The sequence below is a fragment of the Heliconius melpomene genome, chromosome 7, assembly GCF_056956725.1.
Source record: "Heliconius melpomene rosina isolate 202511_hmr_F chromosome 7, ASM5695672v1, whole genome shotgun sequence".
Classification (NCBI taxonomy): Eukaryota; Metazoa; Arthropoda; class Insecta; order Lepidoptera; family Nymphalidae; genus Heliconius; species Heliconius melpomene.
Window position 1 is genome coordinate 6,485,863 of NC_140395.1, and position 22,201 is coordinate 6,508,063.

Below are 22,201 nucleotides of genomic sequence, written 5' to 3' on the forward strand. Positions count from 1 at the left end.
TACATACAATATATTAGACATTTTATTATATTATATAGTAATAAAATAATTAATTTTATAGTGTGCCTTATGAATAGTATCGTTTCTTTTAATATTTACTAGTTTACTTCTCATACAGTTTTTGGAAAACATTTTTTTTATTTAAGTAACAAATTTAGTAAAAAAAAATTTTACTAAATTTCTTACGTTTCGCACTTCTTAAAATTATAATAAGTATTTAAAAAGATCTTTAAAATTAAATATTTTTTTAATTTTTAATTTTAGAAGATATTATTTGAATTTACGCGACATTAAATTCCCGTAATATGATATGAAATATATAATTTCTTAGAGAAAAAAATATTAAATTTGCAATTTTTTAAAATAATTATTAAAATAATTATAAGTGGCTACTTACTACTTATATTTAAGGGGATACAACATTCTTTAGATACATCAGGATTTAGTTTAGCCTCGAGCTAAACTTTGTACTAAAATTGGTTCTAAACACGCAAACATTAGATGGTAGCTAATAATAAGGGGTAAGGATTGTTTTCTATTCTTATGAATAAATAAATAATAATAATTTATTGTTACAATTCACAATTCATTGGCGCCCTCGTAGTGTAGGGTGCAGGCTTGTGATTTTAAACGAGATGGTTATGGGTTCCTGCTTGGGGAAATTAATTATTTATTTAATATTCTCAGCAGCGGTGTTAAGTTTGTCAGCACCTCAACCCTCAATACCTCCAGATTTCACCAGAAAATGAAGAACGGAGTGAACATTACATTTCCTTAGTGTATCCTGATATAAATAAATATATAAAATATAAAAAATATATATAAATATATAAAATTGCCACAGTACTATTATGCTGCTAAGGCAAAAAAAAAGAGTAATCTTTCTCAATATCTCTTTGTCTAACCAAATAAATAACACAAAGGTTATACGAAAAAAGAGACTTTATTTAATTTATATATACTTATGTATAGGAGAAAAAATCTACTTCACGCTGTAAATACGCTGTCCCGCACACAGCAGGGTAGGCAGAGCAAACCTAGTGTTACGACACTCCGTTCTTCACTTTCTGCTGTATTCTGGAGGCAGTTTTGGGCTCTTAAGGGGCAAAAATCAACGCCGCGCTTTGCCTCGACACAAGAGCGAAGAAAATGGAAATATAAACGTATTAAATATTTCAATAAATATTTCACTTCCTCGAATGGGGATCGAACCTACAACCGTCGCGTTACAGTCACATCCTTGTGCCGCTGCACCACGATGACCTCATATAGGCCTCATATATGTATAGGCCTTTACTTTAAATTCATTTAAGTAGCAGAGATTTATTTAGAGGAGAGCCGGAAGAATCTTTATGATTTCGTAGACCAGGCTTGCGTCGGGTGAGGAGGAGCACCGTGAGGTTATAGTGGGTAGAGTGGACGGCGGCGGTGGACGATAAGCATTAACTAGCCTAGCGTTACTAGACACATATCCAAGTAATATTATAAATGTAAAACTTTGTGAGGATGGGTAAATATTAGTTCCACTGTCACGCAAAATCTGAACGAATTTAAGGAAACTTTACAATGACAATAGCTTTTGTATAAATTGGCTAAAATAAAGCAAACTTTAAGCAGGCGAAGCCGCATTTGGATCGCTAATATTCTAATAACGTGCGACATTTGGAAAACAAAAGCTAACTTAGTCTAACATTAACTTTAGAGTTGGTAACCCTATTCGAAAGTGTGTTTTTAACATTCCAAATCAAAAGCAATAAACACATCCTTTACTTGTACATGAGGTATGAGTAGAAGAAAAAATATTATGATGGACCATAAAAACTAACGAGCGGCGTCAGTTGGTATAGCCCACTAATATACAATGTTAAATATAATTTCCTAAACGAAAGGTTCAAATAACCTGCTAGTAATTAGTTTGGAGGTAATGATTCCATAGTTGATTACGATTTTAGTTACGATACGATATATCGTATGTTTTAAGTTATTTGTTTAGAATATTAGAGTTATCTTTGTTTTAGATGTTTTGTTTTAGTATTAAGAGACTCTGTTCCTTGAGGCCAATTTTGGGACCCATTGCGTGTAAAGTTGGGGAACCTAAAGTCTTAATTCTTCAAATGAAAATAATTGATTTACTTGAGTGGCAATTGAACCCACAATTATTACGTTTACAGTCAGATATTGTACCCCTGCGCCATAACGGCAGTCACCTATTATTTTGGTTGTTTGGTTTATTTTATATAAATCGTTACTTTTTAAGAATAAAAGCATCTAAGCTGTGGCTAACTTTAAAAACTTGTGTAAAAAATTTTTAGTTACAAAAAACAGTTATGTTAGAAACTTACATCCTGTGGTTTAACTTAGATATTCGTTTATGGCCACTAGACTTTAAAATATTTTTTTCGTTTTAGTTACCAGATCTCCTAATCTGATAAAGCAGAAATCTTGAGAAATTAAAATTCACAGTGACTGATCACTCTTTTCAAATGCTTAATGTCACCATTCCGTGCAACTAAAATTATATATCTACATATTTTTAGTGAACTGTTAGCAGCCGTAAGGTGTAAATACATCCTTAACATCAACTTGGGAGGTTTTCTAAGACGAGATACGATCAAGGCTTGCTTTAACGATCCAGGATTTTGACTGAGTTTTTAGAAAAGATCTCATTTTAAAATTATAATTTCTACCGTATATTTTTATATGGAAACTTGAAAAAGTAGAACTATTTAATCTAGCTAGTTTTTTTAAACTGTATATAAATATGTTTGTTGTTTAGGCACAAGATATTTAAATATTTTAATATTTTTTTTCCTATATAGAATTGTATTTTGTCCGTCTTTTAGCAAGGAATCTCTAGTTTTTAGATTTTTATTTTTCTCTTAAAGGTTTTTATAAAATGTACAACCACATCTACATATGTAACGAACTTGTAATGGTGATATAGAAAAAGTCACTAGTTAACCTTCGGGATAATGTCAGCGAGTCTATATCAACCTACTAGAATAGGCACTCCGCTTTGTAAAAATCCTAGAAATTAAATAAAAATATAATTCTTTATATCTACGTATTTTATAAGAATAAATTATATTAGGATTTATTTGACTATGTGTGATAGTTCTAAGTTAAAATTGAAATTTGAATATGGGTATGAAAAATAATGAGAGTTAAGACTTAATGCTGCGTTAGATTTTCTGTTAAAACATGCAATCTCTCGAAGACGACGTAAATTTTTTTGAGCGTTAAGTAATGAATGGAGTTACTGTTTTAATAGGATATGCTCAAGATTTTTTTTATTATGGAACTGTGAAAATTATTATCATACTTAATTAGAAAATATATATATATTTTTTACGTAGTGGCATATGAACCCAAGTCTCTTCGAAATCGTTGTGGACGGTTCAAATTTCATACGTTTATACGTTTAATAAATATGTTTTTATTTTCCTAAGTAAAATAATACTTTAAAAAAGTAAAAAGATATTATCATACTTATTAAAGTTTTTTATTTACATAGTCGTATGTACATAATTCCATAAACTAAATGAGAGTATTGATAGTAAATGACGTTTTCACATTTTGTAAGTTTACGATAAAGGGCACTTGCAAAGAATTTTCTACAATGCTGGTGTAATAATTGATTAGTAACTTAAGTGGCACGTGGTATGCTTTAATCTCTGTTCTTATCTCTTAATCTACTCTCCTTCTCTTCTCTCTTTCCTTCTTTATTCTACATCTAGTGTCCACTAGAAAGAAGGATTCATCAGAATAATAGACAATTTATTTATTTATACAATCTGTCATTGTTTAAGCTAAGCAATTTAACATATAATTAATTATAACAAAGATATTCAAGATATTCGAGCTTTTTTTTAAACATAAAAATTGTCATATAATTATGGTATACGTAACACGAACAGTATAGGGAAGCTTTCCTTGACGTACACGTAATGATTACGCAACGATGAGCTCACGTGTCTTCATCATTCTAAATAATCTATATACAGAGATATTTATATGAGGTTTATATAGCGATTTGGAGCCACTTGTGGTGCAGGGGCGCAAGCATCGGACTGTAACGTGACGGTTGTGGGTTTGATTCCCATTCGGGGAAACGTTCCGCCACTCAACAGGCAATGCGTCGAAAATTCGGGAAAAGTAAGTAAAGGACTGTTTTAACACTAGGTTCCCTTTGCTTACCCTGCGATATGCGGGATACAGCGTGAAGTTGAAATTCGTGAATTTGTTATTCTACTTTTAGAAAATGAAAATGCTTTTTAAGAAAACTAATACGAACTTCTTGTTAAGCAGGATTATAACCCTCGCCTCTAGGCAATGTATGTCACCGAGTTGAATTCGAATCCACAACCACATATACAATAGCATATTCCACCTACACTATAATAAAATTATTAATTTTCTAACTAGTTAAACAATTTATGTAATAATTTGAGTAATGCCACTATAAGTGTGACAGAAGGATTGGCAACTGCAGCCTTTCCGGGTCGGCGGGCTTGCGGTATGACAGCCACCTGCTTTTTACTGTTAATGTTAAATAAACTTACATAATATTTAATGTTAGGTTAAAATCTTTAATAAACTATCTGTTAATAAAAAATCATTAAAAATCTATTATTATTACAGTATAATTTAATGAGAATACAATATATTTTTTAGATAAATTATGTATACTGTAGGTAGAGTATAATCAAATATGTTAATAGTAAAACAAATTTATGTAAGGGTACCTGTATATATTAAGAAGATTTTCATGTTATATTTATATTAATGTACCGGTTAGTAATAACAATTCAAAAGATTCAATTTCGTATAATAAGAAATGTGTTCCCCATACAAGTATTTACTTTTTCCTATGAGTTAGTCGTGCTTTTCATGGAGATATTATAACATTGTATATTTTGGTTTAAAATATCGAAAAACATAAGAACAGAGTGTCTTAACACTAGAATCCCTTTGCTCACCCTGCTGTATGCGTGATGCAGTGAAAATCTACAATAAAAAAGCTTTAATACCTACATCATCATATCTAATAAACTATAATATCTTATACAATTATAAAGAAAAAGTAGTAAATAATAAAGGAAGCTGAGTGTAAACAGACGCACAATGGTTACCGTTTGACGGCAAGCACCGTTCCGGGTCGGTGGCGACGATCTACACCTGTTGCCGGTGCGGTAAGAGTGGATTCGAAATTTTGATAATTCGAAAATATTTTATTGAAAATTTAACACATTTTAAATTTATATTTAGTTTTGTAGTAGTTTTAAGTATTAAATTTTATTTAGGATTTAAAATTCGTAAAAATAATATAGCTAGTTAACAAAATTATTAATAATTGATTTTTTTTTTTGTAATATGGGCAAGTAAATGTTGCAAATTTTATTTACATATTTACTCAAGTGGTGTCATGATTGTGTAAAAGCGAAATGTTACACGTAATAAACATACTACTAGTATATTAAAAAATAAAATATCATTCAATATTTACAAAGAATTGGCAACAAAAATCGATTTTAACGTAATCGTAAATAATCAATCAAAATTTGCATTAATTATTATTGAATAGTTACGAATCGATATATTATAATTTAGGCGCTAATTATAAATTGTAATTCGATACAGCCAATCTAGTTAAGAAATTCCACTTGTCCTTGCGAGTAGAATGTGTGTTTAAACAACAAAGTAAGTTTCGTACGGAAAAACATCAATCGCGACCTAAATGTTCAAATTTATTATAAACATAGACAGGTACGTGAAAATTAAATAGGTTTAAATTTTACTATTTTATTTCCATTTTGTATTTTTTTACATGAGTTTTATGTTATTTCAACGATGTAAAACTTAACTTTTTATATACTTTTCATATATTTATATGTTTTTATATAAACGATCATTTGACGATCTGATATGATATCATAACTTTAAAACAACCTCTTACGTGTACTAATATGCAATGAAGCTATGCTAAAAACGTTTGTAGAATGATTTATTACTTGTCTGTCAAGCGATTGTTCTTAGAAAAACCATACAATTGTTGAATAAATAGGAAAATCTATACATGGTGTAGAACAATTATATAAAGGTACAAATATTATGAGTTAATCGTCAAATTAAAAAAATATGACACGATAAACACATAACTATTAAATAATAAAGCAAATAATTGCTTATTACTTAAATTTCATTGAAAAAATAAGAAAAAAAAATCTTACCTTGTTAAAAACAGCTGTCACATTAAAAGAAAGAAAGAGAACTTAGACACTACAATAATATCACTGAAACTGTCACTACACAATATCGTAAAAGTGAATTCGATTCGCTATCAACTTCGTCGAGTGTAAAGTCCGACATGCGCGTGCGCACCCTGTCGCGCGCTACTAAGACTGGCTGTGCTGCGAGGTGGGAGGAAATGCTATAGTGTAGATCTGTTAATAATAGCCCGATTTATTACAAGTCAATATTACGACTTCATACAACGTAATTATGTATGTGTTGTTTGTATAAGTTTTCCTTTTGCTGCACACATCTCTCGTAATCGTAGAGAATATAGTGTTGAGACACTGAATTCTAAGCAGGATTTTTTTTAGATTTCACAAAGTCCCAAGGGCGCCTCTTATACTACACAAACTTCAGCTTGCGTACAAAATATAGATTTTTTCCTTAAGACAACAGATGTACTAAAATAAAATTACTACTAAAAATGTGTTTCTAAGAAGGATCAGTTTCTAAGAACTTATGATTGATTAGGCTAATCTAACGTTTCATTTTAATGGTCAACGTCTTTAAGATGAGAACGTATTTAATGAAATGACTTACGAGAAATATTAAAAGCATATTCAGTTTAATTGACGTCAATTAACATTAATATAATTTGGGTTAAAGATTTACTAGTTTAAAGGGGGAAGATAAAACTTATAAGGATTGATCTTCGAAAACACAGTAACAAAGGACAAAGATACGGAGGAGGTCATGTAAAAAGTAGGAGGACCCCCCCGGAGGGCATATGAAGAAAATGATGACAATGGCCGACGTGAAAGAGGTATGCAGGGATTGTAGTGTTTGGCGCTCCGTTCTATCTGACTACCCCCCTAAGGATACAGCGGGAATCTAGTAGTAGTAGAAATTTGGGGACGGTAGTAAAGTAATATAAATTGCAACAAATTACTATATATAATTGTTTCAGAGATTCGGTCATGGTCATGGAAATGCCCCCGTGACAGGTCAGGAACCCTGGACGTGGATCCTGTATTGATATATAATATATATCTTTATAGTAAACACAGAACTGAACGTGAAACTAGATTGTTTATGAATAAACTTTTGAAATTAAACAATATGTATAAAAAAAATCATAGCGCCTATCCATTGAGAATAGCAATAAAATTATTTTACTGTTTTGCTGTTACAAAATTAGCCGGCGCAAATATATAACATTGTTTTGTACTTTAAAAATATTTTTATTACTCTATATTTACGTATAATTAGTCTGAATCATATAATTATTAGTAAATAAATATTATTACTAAAAATATTTAGTTTTTTAAGTGTGTGTGATTGTGTGTAGTTCAAAATGTCTCATTATAGGGGCAACATGCAAAACAATCTTAAAATATAATTGTATCATGATAATATAGTATTATAAAAGGACGATTATGGTTATTCCTATCTAAATAGAAATACACACTGACTACGGCCATCCATCTGAGTTTTGGTCTCCGACGGTTTCTTCTACCAGGTTTACCATTTAGCAACGATTTGGGTGTTCAAGTTTCACTCATGTCTGGTTCGTCCTACATGAGGTAAATTAAAATGAAAACAAGAAAGCCTCAACTTTTCGCGCTTACAGTCGCACGCTTGTGTCCGTGCTCCACGACTGACCTTGTATGAAATGAGGTACAAATATAAATGTGTAAAGATTTTTTTCTATAAAAGCCTATTAATTATCACTTTCCATATTTTTTCTTTTATTAATATTGTTAATTCTCACTTCATGCAAATGCAGGAAAACTGCATGATGATGCAGTTGGGTTCATAGTTTTTGATTGCTTTGATTTAGAATTTGATTTAGATTTAGAAGCTTAATTTTTTTGTGCTCCAAGATACCGTAGATCTATATTTGATACTAATTTCAACTTGATACGTTCACACATTCTGATACGATATTATTATTATTTATTTATTTATTTATTACCATTTAACAATTTAATATAAAAACATCAATTATATAACTTCTAAAAAACCACAAAGATTTGTAACGATGTTGAAAATGTTCATGTTGATAGATTAACTGAACTCATCTAAAATTTCAGATGAATTATTTAATATGTACATTATACTCTTTGTAAAATAATGAATGAAATAAGGAAACATTTTTTTTTTAATAAAAATATTTATAAAAAATATAATATACATTAAAATTACGTAGTTAAAAAATAGCAATATTTTATAGTGCTACAATAAACATGACAATTAACAACTACTAATGACTGTAATAAACGTTATTTCTTACTAAAGCGATACCTAATGCAGATTGTTGCATTCCTTGAACCATAATATTATATTTTTGAACTTGTCTTATTATGATTTCTAAATTATATTAATTAATAGTGAATAGTCCTTATTGTCGTCTTAGCTTTGTTAGCTGCAAGGGTTTTTCGCCTGCAATGCGTTTTAAATGGTGAAAATCTCATTCTTCTTAAGTTTTCAGGGTTGATCGATGATCATTTTTTGAATATATTAAGACTCTAAATTAAGAATTGAATACATTAAAAATTTAAATCTAATTTCGATATCTCATAAAAGCAGCTTAGCCTATAATATCCTTTTTCATACGATCTCTATTCCAATTCCCTTATTCTATCATTATTTCATACACGTAATGTTTTTTAAATATAAAAAAAAAACCACAAATCTCAGCGACATAAAATTAACTATTTTTTTAAGAATAATAATATTACAAAGCATTTTCTAAATTATACCCGCAATTACTGCCCTAAAATTAAAAATGGCGACGCCTACCCTACTCTACCGTGCGTACCTTATTCTTTTCATAGATGATAAACATAAAACAACGAGTATTTATTATAAACTGAATGATAAAATATTATCTTTCATCATCATCATCATCATCATCAGCCTGTCCTCGTCCACTGCTGGACATAGGCCTCTCCAATGGCACGCCACTGAGCTCGATCTTCAGCTCTTCGCATCCAGCCGCTGCCCGCCACTTTACGGATATCGTCACCCCATCTAGCATCTATATTATCTTTACTTTGTATTAAATAGTTATTTAGTTTAAAATAGCACTATGTAGTTAATAGATTCATTATTAAATAATTAACTAAGGTGCTATTGGTGCAGGGGTACAAGGGTGAATGTAACAAGACGGTTGTAGGTTCGATCCCCACTTGAAGAAATGAATTATTTTTTCGATTTTACAGTCACACTTTGTGCCCCTGCGCCACCACTGGCGTTCTCCTCCTGGTTTTTCTTTGAATACTGCCAAAATCCCAACACAGAGCATTCTGAGATTTTCTTGAATAACTCTTATAGTTTTTCATATTTAAAGCTTGATATTTACGAATTACGAAATAATAATTGGATTTAATATTTGTACGAAAAATATTAATATTCTTTATAAATGATAACTGCATTACGCATATTGTTTTTATAAAGGACATGGAATTAACTTGAACGTACATTAGATATTAGAATAAGTGCAAGAGAAGACGTGCCTACAATTTTTTTTAACTGTAAAAAGTTAAAAAAATAATAAAATGTATTATTTACTATTGTGTATTATAGTTTTTGTAAGCACAAGCCTAGCGATGAATAGTTCAAAACAAATAGAAGGGTATCCTGCAGGATTTTTGGCAGATTGTAAGTAATTTTATTTTATTTAAAAAAATATATATTATTAAAAGTAGATGTTCATATTTTTTTACTAATTTAGTAAGGCAAAAATACCAAAATTTCAAGATACTTTGTTTCGTCTTATTCGAGATATTGCATGAGAAAAAACAAATAGTAATACATTCCCTCCAAGTAAGGATCGACCCCAAATCCCAATAACACCAATTTACTATCATTGTTCACCAATTTATGTTTACCTACAGTGAGAGAGAGTGGGTTCGATTCCAACTCGAAGAGATGAAATAATTAATAATATAATTTCTTCGCTCTGGTGTCGAAGCAAAGCTCGAAAATTCGGCGGAAAAAGGGAAACGACTGACGAGTAACTGACTACCCTGCTATATAAGGGATTGAGTGTGTAGCTGAATAAAAATTAAATATTTGTTCGATTAATTTTATTATACAAAAAATTATTACGAGTGGAGAGCGCAGTATTTTAACACTAAGAGAGGTACCTCTGCGTAAGTTGTAATGGGGGAAAATGTTAAGTTAATACTTAACAATTTACTGAATGACCATGACTGAATGACTAGAAAAGGAAAACTCGTTTGTTTCGCGTATTATTCTTTGTATGAGCTATTTACTTAACACAATAAGAGATAATTGAGGAAGAAAAATATAGACTTTTTGTCACTAGAGTTGTAAACAATAAAAGCATTAGGAGTCACATTAGGTTACTATTATACTTGTCTTATATTTATAATATTATCTACTAGTATGTAATTTATTTTTATTGCATTCATTTGTTTTGTATGACGTTAAGGCTATCGTTGCGCAGTGGAACAACGTCTGACTGTAAAGAAGACTGTTATGGGTTCGATTTCTACTTGAGGAAATGTTTGTATTATAATTATTTATATTTAACCACCCGGCTCTATTAAAATAAAATCGGGCGTTATAGTCTAAGATCTCAGAGCCCCCAGACATACGTTATTGGGACGTAGGAATGGTATGCGTACTTATTAACCTGAAAATGTGGCCCTTTTAGACGTAGAGCAAGCTAAAGGTACATGAAAACTATAATCACCTACATAAAAGTAGAAACGCTCGTATTTAAATACGAATTTATTTGAAAAAATTAGAGAAAATGTTTGTGATAGTAATGGGTTTTATCTCCACTTGTGCGAATAATTATAATAGTTTCATTTCTCCGCATGCAACGTCCCAAAAATGGAGAAGAAAATAAGGAACGAAGTTCTTTAACACTAGATTCTTTCTGTCTTCCCTGCTGTATGGGAAAAAGCTAAAACTGTTAATTATTATATAATTGTCATTTTCAGGTCCAGGATCAACTCGCGACGCATTTATAACAAAGAAAAGTTTAAAACATTTAACTTTATCGGTATTTGTTTCCGGCAGTGGGTTAAATATCGTTCGTAGAAAATATACTTATAATCAGGTATAATTTTTTTAAATATATATCAAAAACTGACTAGAGTTTTATATTTATTAGTTTTACAACTTTCTCCCGGTGAAAAACGTAAGGTTAAAATAATTGTTTATACTTAGTTTTATTTATTTTTGGAACATCCGATTGAAGAGTCTTATTTAAAATGTGTAATGGTCGCGAAAATCAAAGATATTATTGTGTGATAGCTTTTTTCTATAAATTGACTATCCAACCCAAAAAGATTTTGATTTCTCATATCACAATTATTTTTATACTGAAATATAAACATTTTTATTATATTTTGTTTTCAGATGAAAGAGCTCACAAAAGATCCTGTTATAAATTTCGAGAAAAAGACTATGATTTATGTAGGCGGTTTTTTAGATAGCCCCGATTTTCCACCCGCCTTGTTCATATCGAATGCATACAAAAACATAGGCTATAACGTTCTATTGTTAGATACTAATATGTTTACTACAATGGAGTATCCTCGGTAAGATGTTATTCAATATGTTTTGGTTAAAAAACATTGAAGCCTTATAGTTTATTTTTGTAGACTTTGAAACGAAAATAAACAACCACTCAACAGTCAAAACGCAAAGCCTCCAGAATTCTGTCCAAAGTGGACAACAGAAGAATCTCAATGGGAACGGAGAATCTTGACACTAATTTTCTAGGATCGCTCTGCCTACCCTGCAGCGTGAAGCTAAAAAAATAACAAAAAAAATACCGTAAATAAATATCTTTTACGGGTTAGCCAAGCAGAAAGAAGCGTAAAATGCGGTGCGGTCTCTCCTTTCCTCCCAATATAGTTGAACCTGTGTTTTCGAAGGTCTCCGTCTACATTTCACAGCACACTTTTACTTCATAAACCTATTTTGGTATTCTTTCATCACTCATTCGTTTTACGTGTCCAAACAACCTGAGCACGTTCTTCTATTCTCATCGTGATGTCCTCGCTGTTACTCTCTTCACATCACATCTCTACATCATTTTTTTTCTATTGTTTTAAATAATACCCCGGTTTCTCTTTCTGCCCTATGCCTATGCTAACACTGTATTGTATCAATGTAGCTAACGCACCGCTTACTCTGTTTCTGCCAGCAATACGCCTTTCCGCGTCCACTTCGTATTCGTTCATGTTATATGTATTCCTCCCCGCTTCGGTGAATTACAGATATATTATGTTGAATGGCAAAAAATGTCCTTTTAAATACAATGCGCAAATAAAATTTCATTTGTTACTTTTTCTAAACATTAATTCCGGTTTCGTTAAAATATTATCACTTATCTTTCACTTAATAATACATTCTTTATATAAAAATAAATCCTATTACTATTAATCTAAATAAAAGGCTTCTCTACATTGATCCTTTATGTACATATTAATTCCACTATTCCATTACCAGTAAGTGAAGTTTAATATTAAGTTCTGCAACCCAGAATGGAAAAACTATCGTTAATTTGAAATTATTATTTTCAAATATATACTTATTATTTTATTGTAATATTTATTATATAATGTTTATATACCATTTCAGTGCTGCCCGTTTTATGAGACCAGTTGGTAAAAATGCAGCCAAAATGATAGCAGACCTAACAGAACTAGGGCTAGACCCAAAAAAGACAGAACTTATAGGCTTAAGCCTCGGTGGACAAACAGCTAGCTTTGTTGCGAAGAATTTCTACAAACTAACTGGAACTAAACTATCAAGGATCACAGGTTTAGATCCAGCTGGTCCATGTTTTCGGAATCTTGGACCAGATGAACGTATTGATAAGAGTGATGCCGATTTCGTCGAGGTTATCAGTACAAATATAGATAATATGGGGATGGCAGCGCCTGTTGGACATGTTACTTATTATGTCAATGGCGGAGAGAATCAGCCAGGCGAATTTTATTGGTTATTATGTAGCTCTTTTTGCTCTCATGTTAGATCCTATATTTTGTGGATGACAGCGTTGACACACCGAAATTCTTTCATAGCGATACAATGTGATTCTGTACAACAAGCTAGGAATAGACAATGCTATGATAGAAAACCACTTGTTACAAATGTGTTGGGTCTTAACGCAGATAAAAATAAAGAAGGTATCTTTTATTTGGCAACTACTAACAGATATCCATACTATTTAGGTGTGAAAGGCTTGAAAAAGGAAAATGATTATTTTTTATCGGTGACAAAAAGATTGAATGCAGAGAATATTATTGAAATGAGATGAAATCGTATTTATAATAAGTAACTCAATTAAAAGTCATTTTTTATTCTCTTTCTATTCAAAATACATTTCACTTTTTATCATTTTTATTAAACATTTTGTCGCCGATTATTATTAACTAGCGGACCCGGATGCGGCTACGCCTGCTTGAAATATAAGAATATAATTTCTATAGAAATATAATTTCAATCTAGATGAAATGCTAAAAGTGACTATTATATTTATTTTCATAAGGATGAATATCAAAATGACGCGGTCGCGTAGCGACGACGGTTGTTATTAACATGGCAGAATAAATTGCATGTCAAATTAGAAAGTATTTTAATTTATTAGTAAATATGTGTAATGTAATATTATATAGCCTATAGCACTTCTGAAGAATGCAGCTTTCATACAAAATAAAAACAAAGTAAATCGATCCAGTAGATCCAGAGATCTTAGCGTTCAAACAAACAAACAAACAAACAAACAAACAAACAAACAAACAAACAAACAAACTATTCCGCTTTATTATATTAGTATAGATAGTGAGGTGAAAACGCAACATTTTTTTAATTTATGATAATAGTTTATTAACTATAACAATGTTGGTAGTTTTTAAAAAAAACTACCTAAAATATGCTTTTTTTGCATGCGTTGTAATAACTATTGGTATTTATTAAATAAAAAAATACTTTCTCAATTATAGAAATACTAGCGACCCCCTTGCGGCTTCGCCCGCTTTTACTACTGGATTATTCATATAATGTATGTTTGCAAAGCACTTAAGATAATGTGAAAATTAATTAAACCCTAATGCAATCCGCATTTTCGTAGTTTCAATAAGGATTTTCCAATTGTTTTACACTGCAAGGATTTTTAGTAGGTACCGAAATTTTAAATCTGTGCTACTAATCTTTTCAAGTACTTATTAAAATATATTTCAATGACCATTTTTAGATAGTTAAATGACTATTTTTAAACGGAAGAAATTATAAACAAAAGCCTACCTACTAATAACTACTACAAAAAATATGAAACCAAATATATCGCGCTGAAATAATACATTCAACTCCGATTATCCAATACGTGCAAACGCATCTAAATCTTCGTTGCTATACAGGCAGGCGGGTTTTTTTTTTGAGCTTGTGGTTAATGCTTAAGAGGGTATTCTGTCCCTGATGAAAAGCAAGCACTACGTGGCTGCCTGTGAGGAAAATTAAATAGAATGCATTGGCCGGGAATCGAACCCGGGCCGCCCGCGTGGCAGGCGAGCATTCTACCACTGAACCACCGATGACTGCTCATGACGCGCTTGTATAAGCAAAACGTCGCGGGGCGCGTTTCACAGCTAGGATGTTTTGATATTGTAACAACTTCTAAAGTACTTATTAAAATGAAAAAACAGTAAAAGACAGTTTTGATCTACATTAAATGGCCAACGTAACTAATATACTTATTTATATGCTGAGAGTAAGGGATAAGTAAAACTTGAGTCGGCACAGCTGATGAGTCAACGGCGTGATGTGTCAACAATTAAATGCGTTTTTCTCTAATACTACTCGCAATTTCGAAATAGTGTGTAAAGCAAATTTTATCTTCGTTTAACGTAGAAAATTAATAAAGTATTTTAAAGGATAAGGATTAGTACCATTATGGAAAAATATCCCTCACAATAAAAAATATATTGAAATTACTATTTTGAGACAGAAATATGATCACTACACGTTATCCTTAAAAGATAAAAATATGCTCTCGCGGACTTTTTTGTAGATCTTATTAAGAGGAACAATAATCCACTACATTTTTTTCATGTAGTACTTACCATTAAAGCAGCGCATGCGCGAAAGTGTCTCAACGGGTAGGACTTTATACATATTTATCGTATTTATGTTAATTTACATAAGAATGTACAAATAATAAACTATATATAAACCTTCCCTGCGAAATACTCGACCTAATGGTGAAAACCGCATAAAAATCCGTTGGGTGGTTTAGAAGAAGAAGAGTTAGAAAGTTCAGACAGACACGAAAAGCGACTTTGTTTTATAAGATATAGGATAGGATACGATATTGTATGTTGTTTTAATTTTTTTCTTAAAAAAAGAGTAACAAGAGAAGAAACAAATAAAAAATCAACAAACAGACAAAATTTTAAAAATTAATTGTTTTGTGTTCTATGTATTACATTGTTAAATGCCCCTAATATATATTTTTTAATATATCTTTCTAGCACAGGTCGTGAATTGGGTAAAGCACTTGGGTGGTGGTTAATATTTACCTTCAGAACGTTCTAGAAGAAATATTATCTAATACTAATAATTGCTAAAGTAATCACCATCCAAATTTCATATTACTTACTAGTGTTGGGTATACTGAATCTGAAAAGAAACAGACGCAGAGAAATTTTCAGATTTCTAACATTACTAAGGTCTGGCTGCATCTGGCACTCTACAAAGATTAAGCAAGTGTCTGGTAAAGTTTAAGAAAATAAATTTTATTAATTAATTGTTTTTCTTTGCTTTAAAAAATGTTTTGACATATAGAAAAGAATTCCGTCTTAGGTTGTGTATTAGTGCACCACCTATATACTATACTAGTGGACCCAGACGCGGCTACGCCTGCTTAAACTATAAGAATATTTATAATCAAAAAGAATAATAGGTAGAGACATATTATTAGAAAAAATATCAGAGAAATTGAAAACCAACTTAAGAAGTAAAAGTAACTAAAAGATATTCTTAATATTAGAAAAGGATAATTTTTGCCAGCAATATCAAATAAAATAAGAAGAGAACCAAAGTGAATTTTAAATTATTTATAAACAGCAAATAAAGTTCGAAAATGTATGAAAATTTATAAAATCGTCAACGTCATCTGCCCGTTCGCGTCGGTCATACTGTGCCGCCCGAAGGCTAGGTCATTTCGAATCAGTGACATCTCCTTAATTATTTATTAGAATGTTATACAGTAAACTATAATTTCAATCTAGATAAAATGCTAAAAGTGACTATTATATTTATTTTCATAAGGATGAATATCTAAATGTGCGACATTTTGATATTCATCCTTATGAAACGGTCAAACGGTCGCGTAGCGACGACGGTTGTTATTAACATGGCAGAATAAATTGCATGTCAAATTAGAAAGTATTTTAATATATTAGTATATATGTGTAATGTAATGTTATATAGCCTATAGCACTTCTGAAGAATGCAACTTTCATACAAAACAAAAACAAAGTAAATCGGACTAGTAGATCCAGAAATCTTAGCGTTCAAACAAACAAACAAACAAACAAACAAACTCTTCCGCTTTATTAAATTAGTATAGATATATACAGCATGCACCATTCTATGTGCCTTTTGTCCGTAATTTCTCTGATACTGAAAGATATCGACGATTGACGAAAGATACTTTTTGATTTTAATGGAGAATATTTCAACTTAGGGAATACTCCAAGTTTCACCAAAATTAATTCAGCACCTCTTGAAATATGGACATATGAAATATATACAGCAATTTATGAAGGGAATATAAAGATACTTTTTTAAATATTTAAAAATGCATAATAAAATTTTATTTTATAACAGTTTTCCATATTTGCCCCGGCAGTTAAACTGGTGCCATATCAACTTTTTGTCTCTGAGCTTTAAAAATAATTATTTATTACAACTGTGGAATATTTTCGTACAAAATGACTTTAAAGTGTTTTTGTATCTACAGTGAAGTGAATTTGTGCTTTAAAAACTAAAACAATTAAAGGAATAAGTGAATATACACTTGTAAGTTGCAAACTATTTTGTATCCAACCCTCATTAGTTGACAAGTCATACTGCGGCCAATGCACGCAATCCGCACGGTTCTGCAATACGCATAAGGATCATATTGCTGTGCGAAAGCTCCGCGGCCTGCTCATACGTTTGCATGTCAATGAATAATTAAACAGAAGCGTCTCACGTCCTAACTAAACTAAGTTTGTCTCTCGGAGGCAATTTTATTAGTAAATTGTGAGATATATTTTTACATTACAATGCCACCCAAGAAGGCTTCTCCTAATTCCAGAGACAAGCTTAATATACCTAACTATGATACGAATCAAAGCTCAGCAGTTACGGACACTGACAATGAAGACTTAAGCAATGTGACTGTTAGACCACGGGCCCGCAAGCGCCAACATGACGATGACTAGCCCTTACGCTAGAAATGAGAAAATCTTTTGAAATCTTGAAGAATCAACAGAATACTATTCAACAAAGTATTAAAGATATTCAGAGTCAAAATAGCGATATCATAAAATCTATGGATTTTATTTCTAAGCAATATGAAGATATGAAAGACAGATTAATAAAACTGGAATCTGAAAAATTATCACACTTATCTTACATACAATCCTTAGAAATGAAAGTTGAAAACCTCGAAAGATCGCAAACACAGACTTGTATTGAAATCAGGAACCTTCCTGTTCAAAACAAGGAATCTAAAAACGATCTGCTGTCTGTCGTGAAAAATATTGGAGCTGTCACCAACATTCATATTGAAGAAAGTCATCTAAAGGATATTTTCCGGCTCAGCAAGAAAAACGGAGCTAGTAAGCCAATAATTGCGGACTTTTCCTCAATTTTAATTAAAGACAAAATATTGGCCGCTGTGAAAGCGTATAACCGCAACACAAACAAATTAAATACATTACATCTTAAACTAGAAGGCGAACCTCAGCCTGTTTACATTAGCGAGTGCCTGACTGATAAAGCAAGAAAAATATTTTATTCTGCCCGCGAATTTAGTAAGAAACACGGATACAAGTTTTGTTGGACTGCCCATGGCAAAGTCTTTCTCCGCAAGTCTGAAGGTGCCCAATGTCATCGAATCGACAATGATAAAGACCTGGATCATCTTCTTTCTTCGCCCTCACATAAGCTATGACTATATAACCAGCAAATCTTGTTTTGTTTTTTGTTTTGCATGGTCTTTTATGTTCCACACTACGTTCATAGTTTATTAAGTTATTACTTAGTTTTATATTTTAGTGAATTACCACTTTTTGTTAACTATTATAATTACATATTATTTACCGCAACGTTTATTACACCAATTCATACCATTCTTCAAATCACACATACAAAATACAGGCCCTCATTCATAGATTCTTTGCATATTTTCGGCCATGTTCTCATTCATGATAGTTTAAAAAGTTTGTTTTCACCAAATAAAAGTTCTAATAAGCCCTTATGTCACTATGTTTCCATTAAATAATATATGTAACGATATTGACACTGTCCAAGTGTCCAATTCCATGGTTTGTTGTCCCGAAAATTTAATGCATCACATTGACACAAACCATAACGCTTTAACAGTGAGGCTTAGCGCGCACTGGTGACTTTTGTCACGGTGACAATAAATTTTTTGTCACTGACATGTCACCATACTTTTAGCGACTGCGCGCACTTGCGATGACAGTGACGAAATTTTTTACATTTGATAAAATGGATCTCGAAGAGATGGTTGTCTGTGCACTTATATTAAGAAATAGAAAAAAAAGCAAATGTAGAAAATATTGGCTTTCAACTTTTCATTTATCATAGAGCAATGGCCTCAACTCAATTTCATCAATCAGTATTGTAATTGTCTATTTTATCTTCATGAAAACACGTTTTGCCTTGGTGATGAACTTGACGCCATTCTTGAAATAAAAATTCGGTGCTGCAATGCAACATGCTGTTGTTTCATGTTTATGCGGAAGACCACTAGTATGGAAACCGCAAGGGGAAGGTGACATTTTGTTGCTAATGCGCGCACGGGCATACAAATGTATGGACGCGGTGACAGTTGCGTCACCGGCGTGTTGCCGTCCTCCGCGGACAAAAAGTCACCCAATTGTCACGTATCCAAATGCGCGCACCTTCATTTAGTGTAATGTACACGGTGACAGTCGCGCAACAGTCACGGTGACAAAAATCACTAGTGCGCGCTATACCTTATGCATACAAATATTCGTAGCGTAAGTTGTAATTTTGATGCCCTGACTGTATTACTTGAGAGACTACGCATTCAATGTGACATCCTGATCCTTACAGAATGCTGGCTTTCCACGACTACTGTTGTACCCAGCATTCATGGTTACACCTCATACACTTCAGATTACCACAATCAAAACGATGGTGTAATCATTTATGTCAAATCAGACATAAAGCACTCAACTACCAATGTTTCCTTATCTGGCGCTAGCTGTCTTGTTCTAAGACACAATGATGAGTACGCGGTAGTTGCAGTTTATCGGTCACCATCGAACAGTAATATAGACTATTTTTGTGACAGTCTCGATTCATGTCTCCTCGACCTTAAGCTAGTTGACTCCGTAGTCGTGATTGGTGACATAAACATAAATATTACATCAACCAATTCTGACTCTAACAGTGGCAAATACTTGGACCTGTTAGCTTTCCATGGATTTTCTAGTGCCCACTCCTTTCCAACACGCAACGAGAGCTGTCTTGATCATGTGATGCTGAGATCGAATAAATCTGCTGCTACTTATATCCTAGATTCCTATATAACCGACCATGCACCTTTAGTCTTTTGTTTACAATGCAATATAAAAAAGTTTTCTTCCATAAAAACCTTTACCAAAATTGATTATGTGTCTTTACTACAAACAATTTCGAACTTTGACATCACCTGTATCTTTAACTCTTCTGATGCAAACGCCGCAGCCACCCTGCTGACTAATATGATCTATGATGCTATTTCAATGCACTCTAAGCAAATAAAAATTTCCCATCGGAAACGTACACTAAAACCATGGCTGACTCCGGGACTGGTACGGTGCATTAGACACCGTGACAAACTACATAAAAAGGTCAAAACTGTTCCAACTAATGCAATCCTACGTATAACTTACACAAGATATCGGAATTTTTGTAATAATTTGTTAAAAAAATTAAAGACAGCATATGAAAAAAACGAATTCCTAAAATTCAAAAATAATGCAAAAGGTACCTGGAACACTGTCAATAAAATTGTTTGCTACAGAAAGCCCTCACCTACTTCCACACCTTTACTTGACCTGCACAGTGATCCTTGCGTATCCGTAAATGTCGTAAACAATTATTTTGCTGGCATCGGTGCCTCATATGCCAATGCTATATTAAACAAACAACTTGACATACATAGCTTGCCAAATACACTTAACTCTCAGTCTTCCGCTTCAAATGACTCCATGGCGCTGTATGATACAGACATTAATGAAATTCAGGCTATTATTGCAAACTTAAAAGATGACTCTGCTGCTGGAACAGACGGCATTCCTACTTCTATTGTCAAAAAGGCTAGTACTTATATAGCTCCCGTTCTTATGTATATTTTCAATTTATGTTTATCAACTGGCGTTTTTCCGGATATCTTTAAGCGAGCTCAGGTTCATCCTATCTATAAGTCCGGCGACAGAGACACTGTGGTCAATTACAGGCCAATATCAATACTCTCGGTTCAATCAAAAATTTTAGAAAAGCTTTTGAATAAGAGACTTGTAAATTATCTGCAACACTGTAACGTCATTGCTGATAATCAATTCGGTTTTATCAAGGGTAAATCGACGGAAGATGCTGCACTACTGCTTACTGAAACAATAGTTAAGAAAATGGACAGTGCATCAAAAGTGATCGGCGTATTCCTCGATCTATCCAAGGCCGTTTATGTGCCACTATTAATAAACAAAATGGAAACTATCGGAATACGTGGCAGCGCTCTTGAAATCTTTCGCTCATATTTATCAAATCGCACGCAATGCACGAAAATCAACCAGTACGTTAGTGACAATACTGCAATCTGTTTTGGGGTACCACAGGGTAGTGTCCTTGGACCTACCTTGTTTATTTTATATATTAATAGCTTATGTGCCACATCATTACCAAATTGTAACATAATTGCGTATGCAGATGATACTGCGCTTGTGCTTCATGGAAAAGATTGGAATGAGGCCAAACACTACGCCGAACATGCGGTCAGATGGATAACAGGCTGGTACAATGCTAATCTTTTAACTCTAAATATAGACAAAACCAAATACATCGCGTTCTCTCATCGCTCCCATTCCCAGCCGCCACCTGAGTTGTCGATTAGAGTACACACACATACTTGCACTCTTCTGGATAATTGTAATTGTCCTAGCTTACCTCGCACTTCTAATATCAAATATCTTGGCCTTACAGTTGATTGCTACCTGAACTGGAAACTTCATATCAATCACATAACCGGCCGTATAAGAAAACTGATTCCTATTTTCAGGAAACTTAGAAGTTCAGCTAATTTTGAAACCTTACTTCTTGTTTATCATGCCCTTATTCAAAGTCTCATCAGCTACTGCATCTGTGTATGGGGGGGGTACAAGTAAAAAGTCGTTACTTCCCTTAGAACGTGCCCAAAGAGCCATACTAAAAGTCATGCTTGGAAAGCCCAGACGTTACAGTACAGACCTAGTTTATAGCAATAGCTCAGTCTTAACAGTTAGACAACTTTTCATAAAATCAGTTGTACTGCGGAAGCATAGGAGCACTCCTCTCAAGACCATCTGTAAGCGCAATAAGCCAAAGGTTTGTGATATCGAACGTTGCAAAACCAAGCTAGCTCGTTCTCACTTCTACGTCCTAAGCAGTCGCTTATACAATGATGTTAATAAAATTA

The 22,201-nt window shown here is 32.4% G+C and overlaps 3 protein-coding genes across 4 annotated transcripts in view; 2 read left to right on the plus strand and 1 right to left on the minus strand.

The window, feature by feature from the left end:
* Positions 1 to 6,418, minus strand: part of LOC146537526 (uncharacterized) — a 78,214-nt gene extending 71,796 nt beyond the window's left edge. For both annotated transcript variants that reach the window (XM_085188033.1, XM_085188034.1), the window contains exon 1: positions 6,231 to 6,418. The gene's annotated coding sequence lies outside the window, so the exon portion shown is untranslated. The remainder of the gene's footprint in view (positions 1 to 6,230) is intronic.
* A 3,316-nt stretch (positions 6,419 to 9,734) lies between these two features.
* On the plus strand, positions 9,735 to 13,575 carry LOC146537527 (lipase member H-A-like). Its single transcript, XM_085188235.1, has 4 exons — positions 9,735 to 9,897; positions 11,211 to 11,329; positions 11,632 to 11,813; positions 12,862 to 13,575. The coding sequence occupies exons 1-4, from the start codon at positions 9,795 to 9,797 to the stop codon at positions 13,541 to 13,543; spliced, it is 1,086 nt and encodes a 361-aa protein (XP_085044361.1). The 5' UTR covers positions 9,735 to 9,794; the 3' UTR covers positions 13,544 to 13,575.
* Positions 13,576 to 17,725: 4,150 nt separating this feature from the next.
* LOC146537528 (uncharacterized) lies at positions 17,726 to 18,445 on the plus strand. The gene has a single exon (XM_085188208.1). It carries the CDS (start codon positions 17,726 to 17,728, stop codon positions 18,443 to 18,445), a length of 720 nt encoding a protein of 239 aa, XP_085044334.1.
* The last annotated feature ends 3,756 nt before the right edge of the window (positions 18,446 to 22,201 follow it).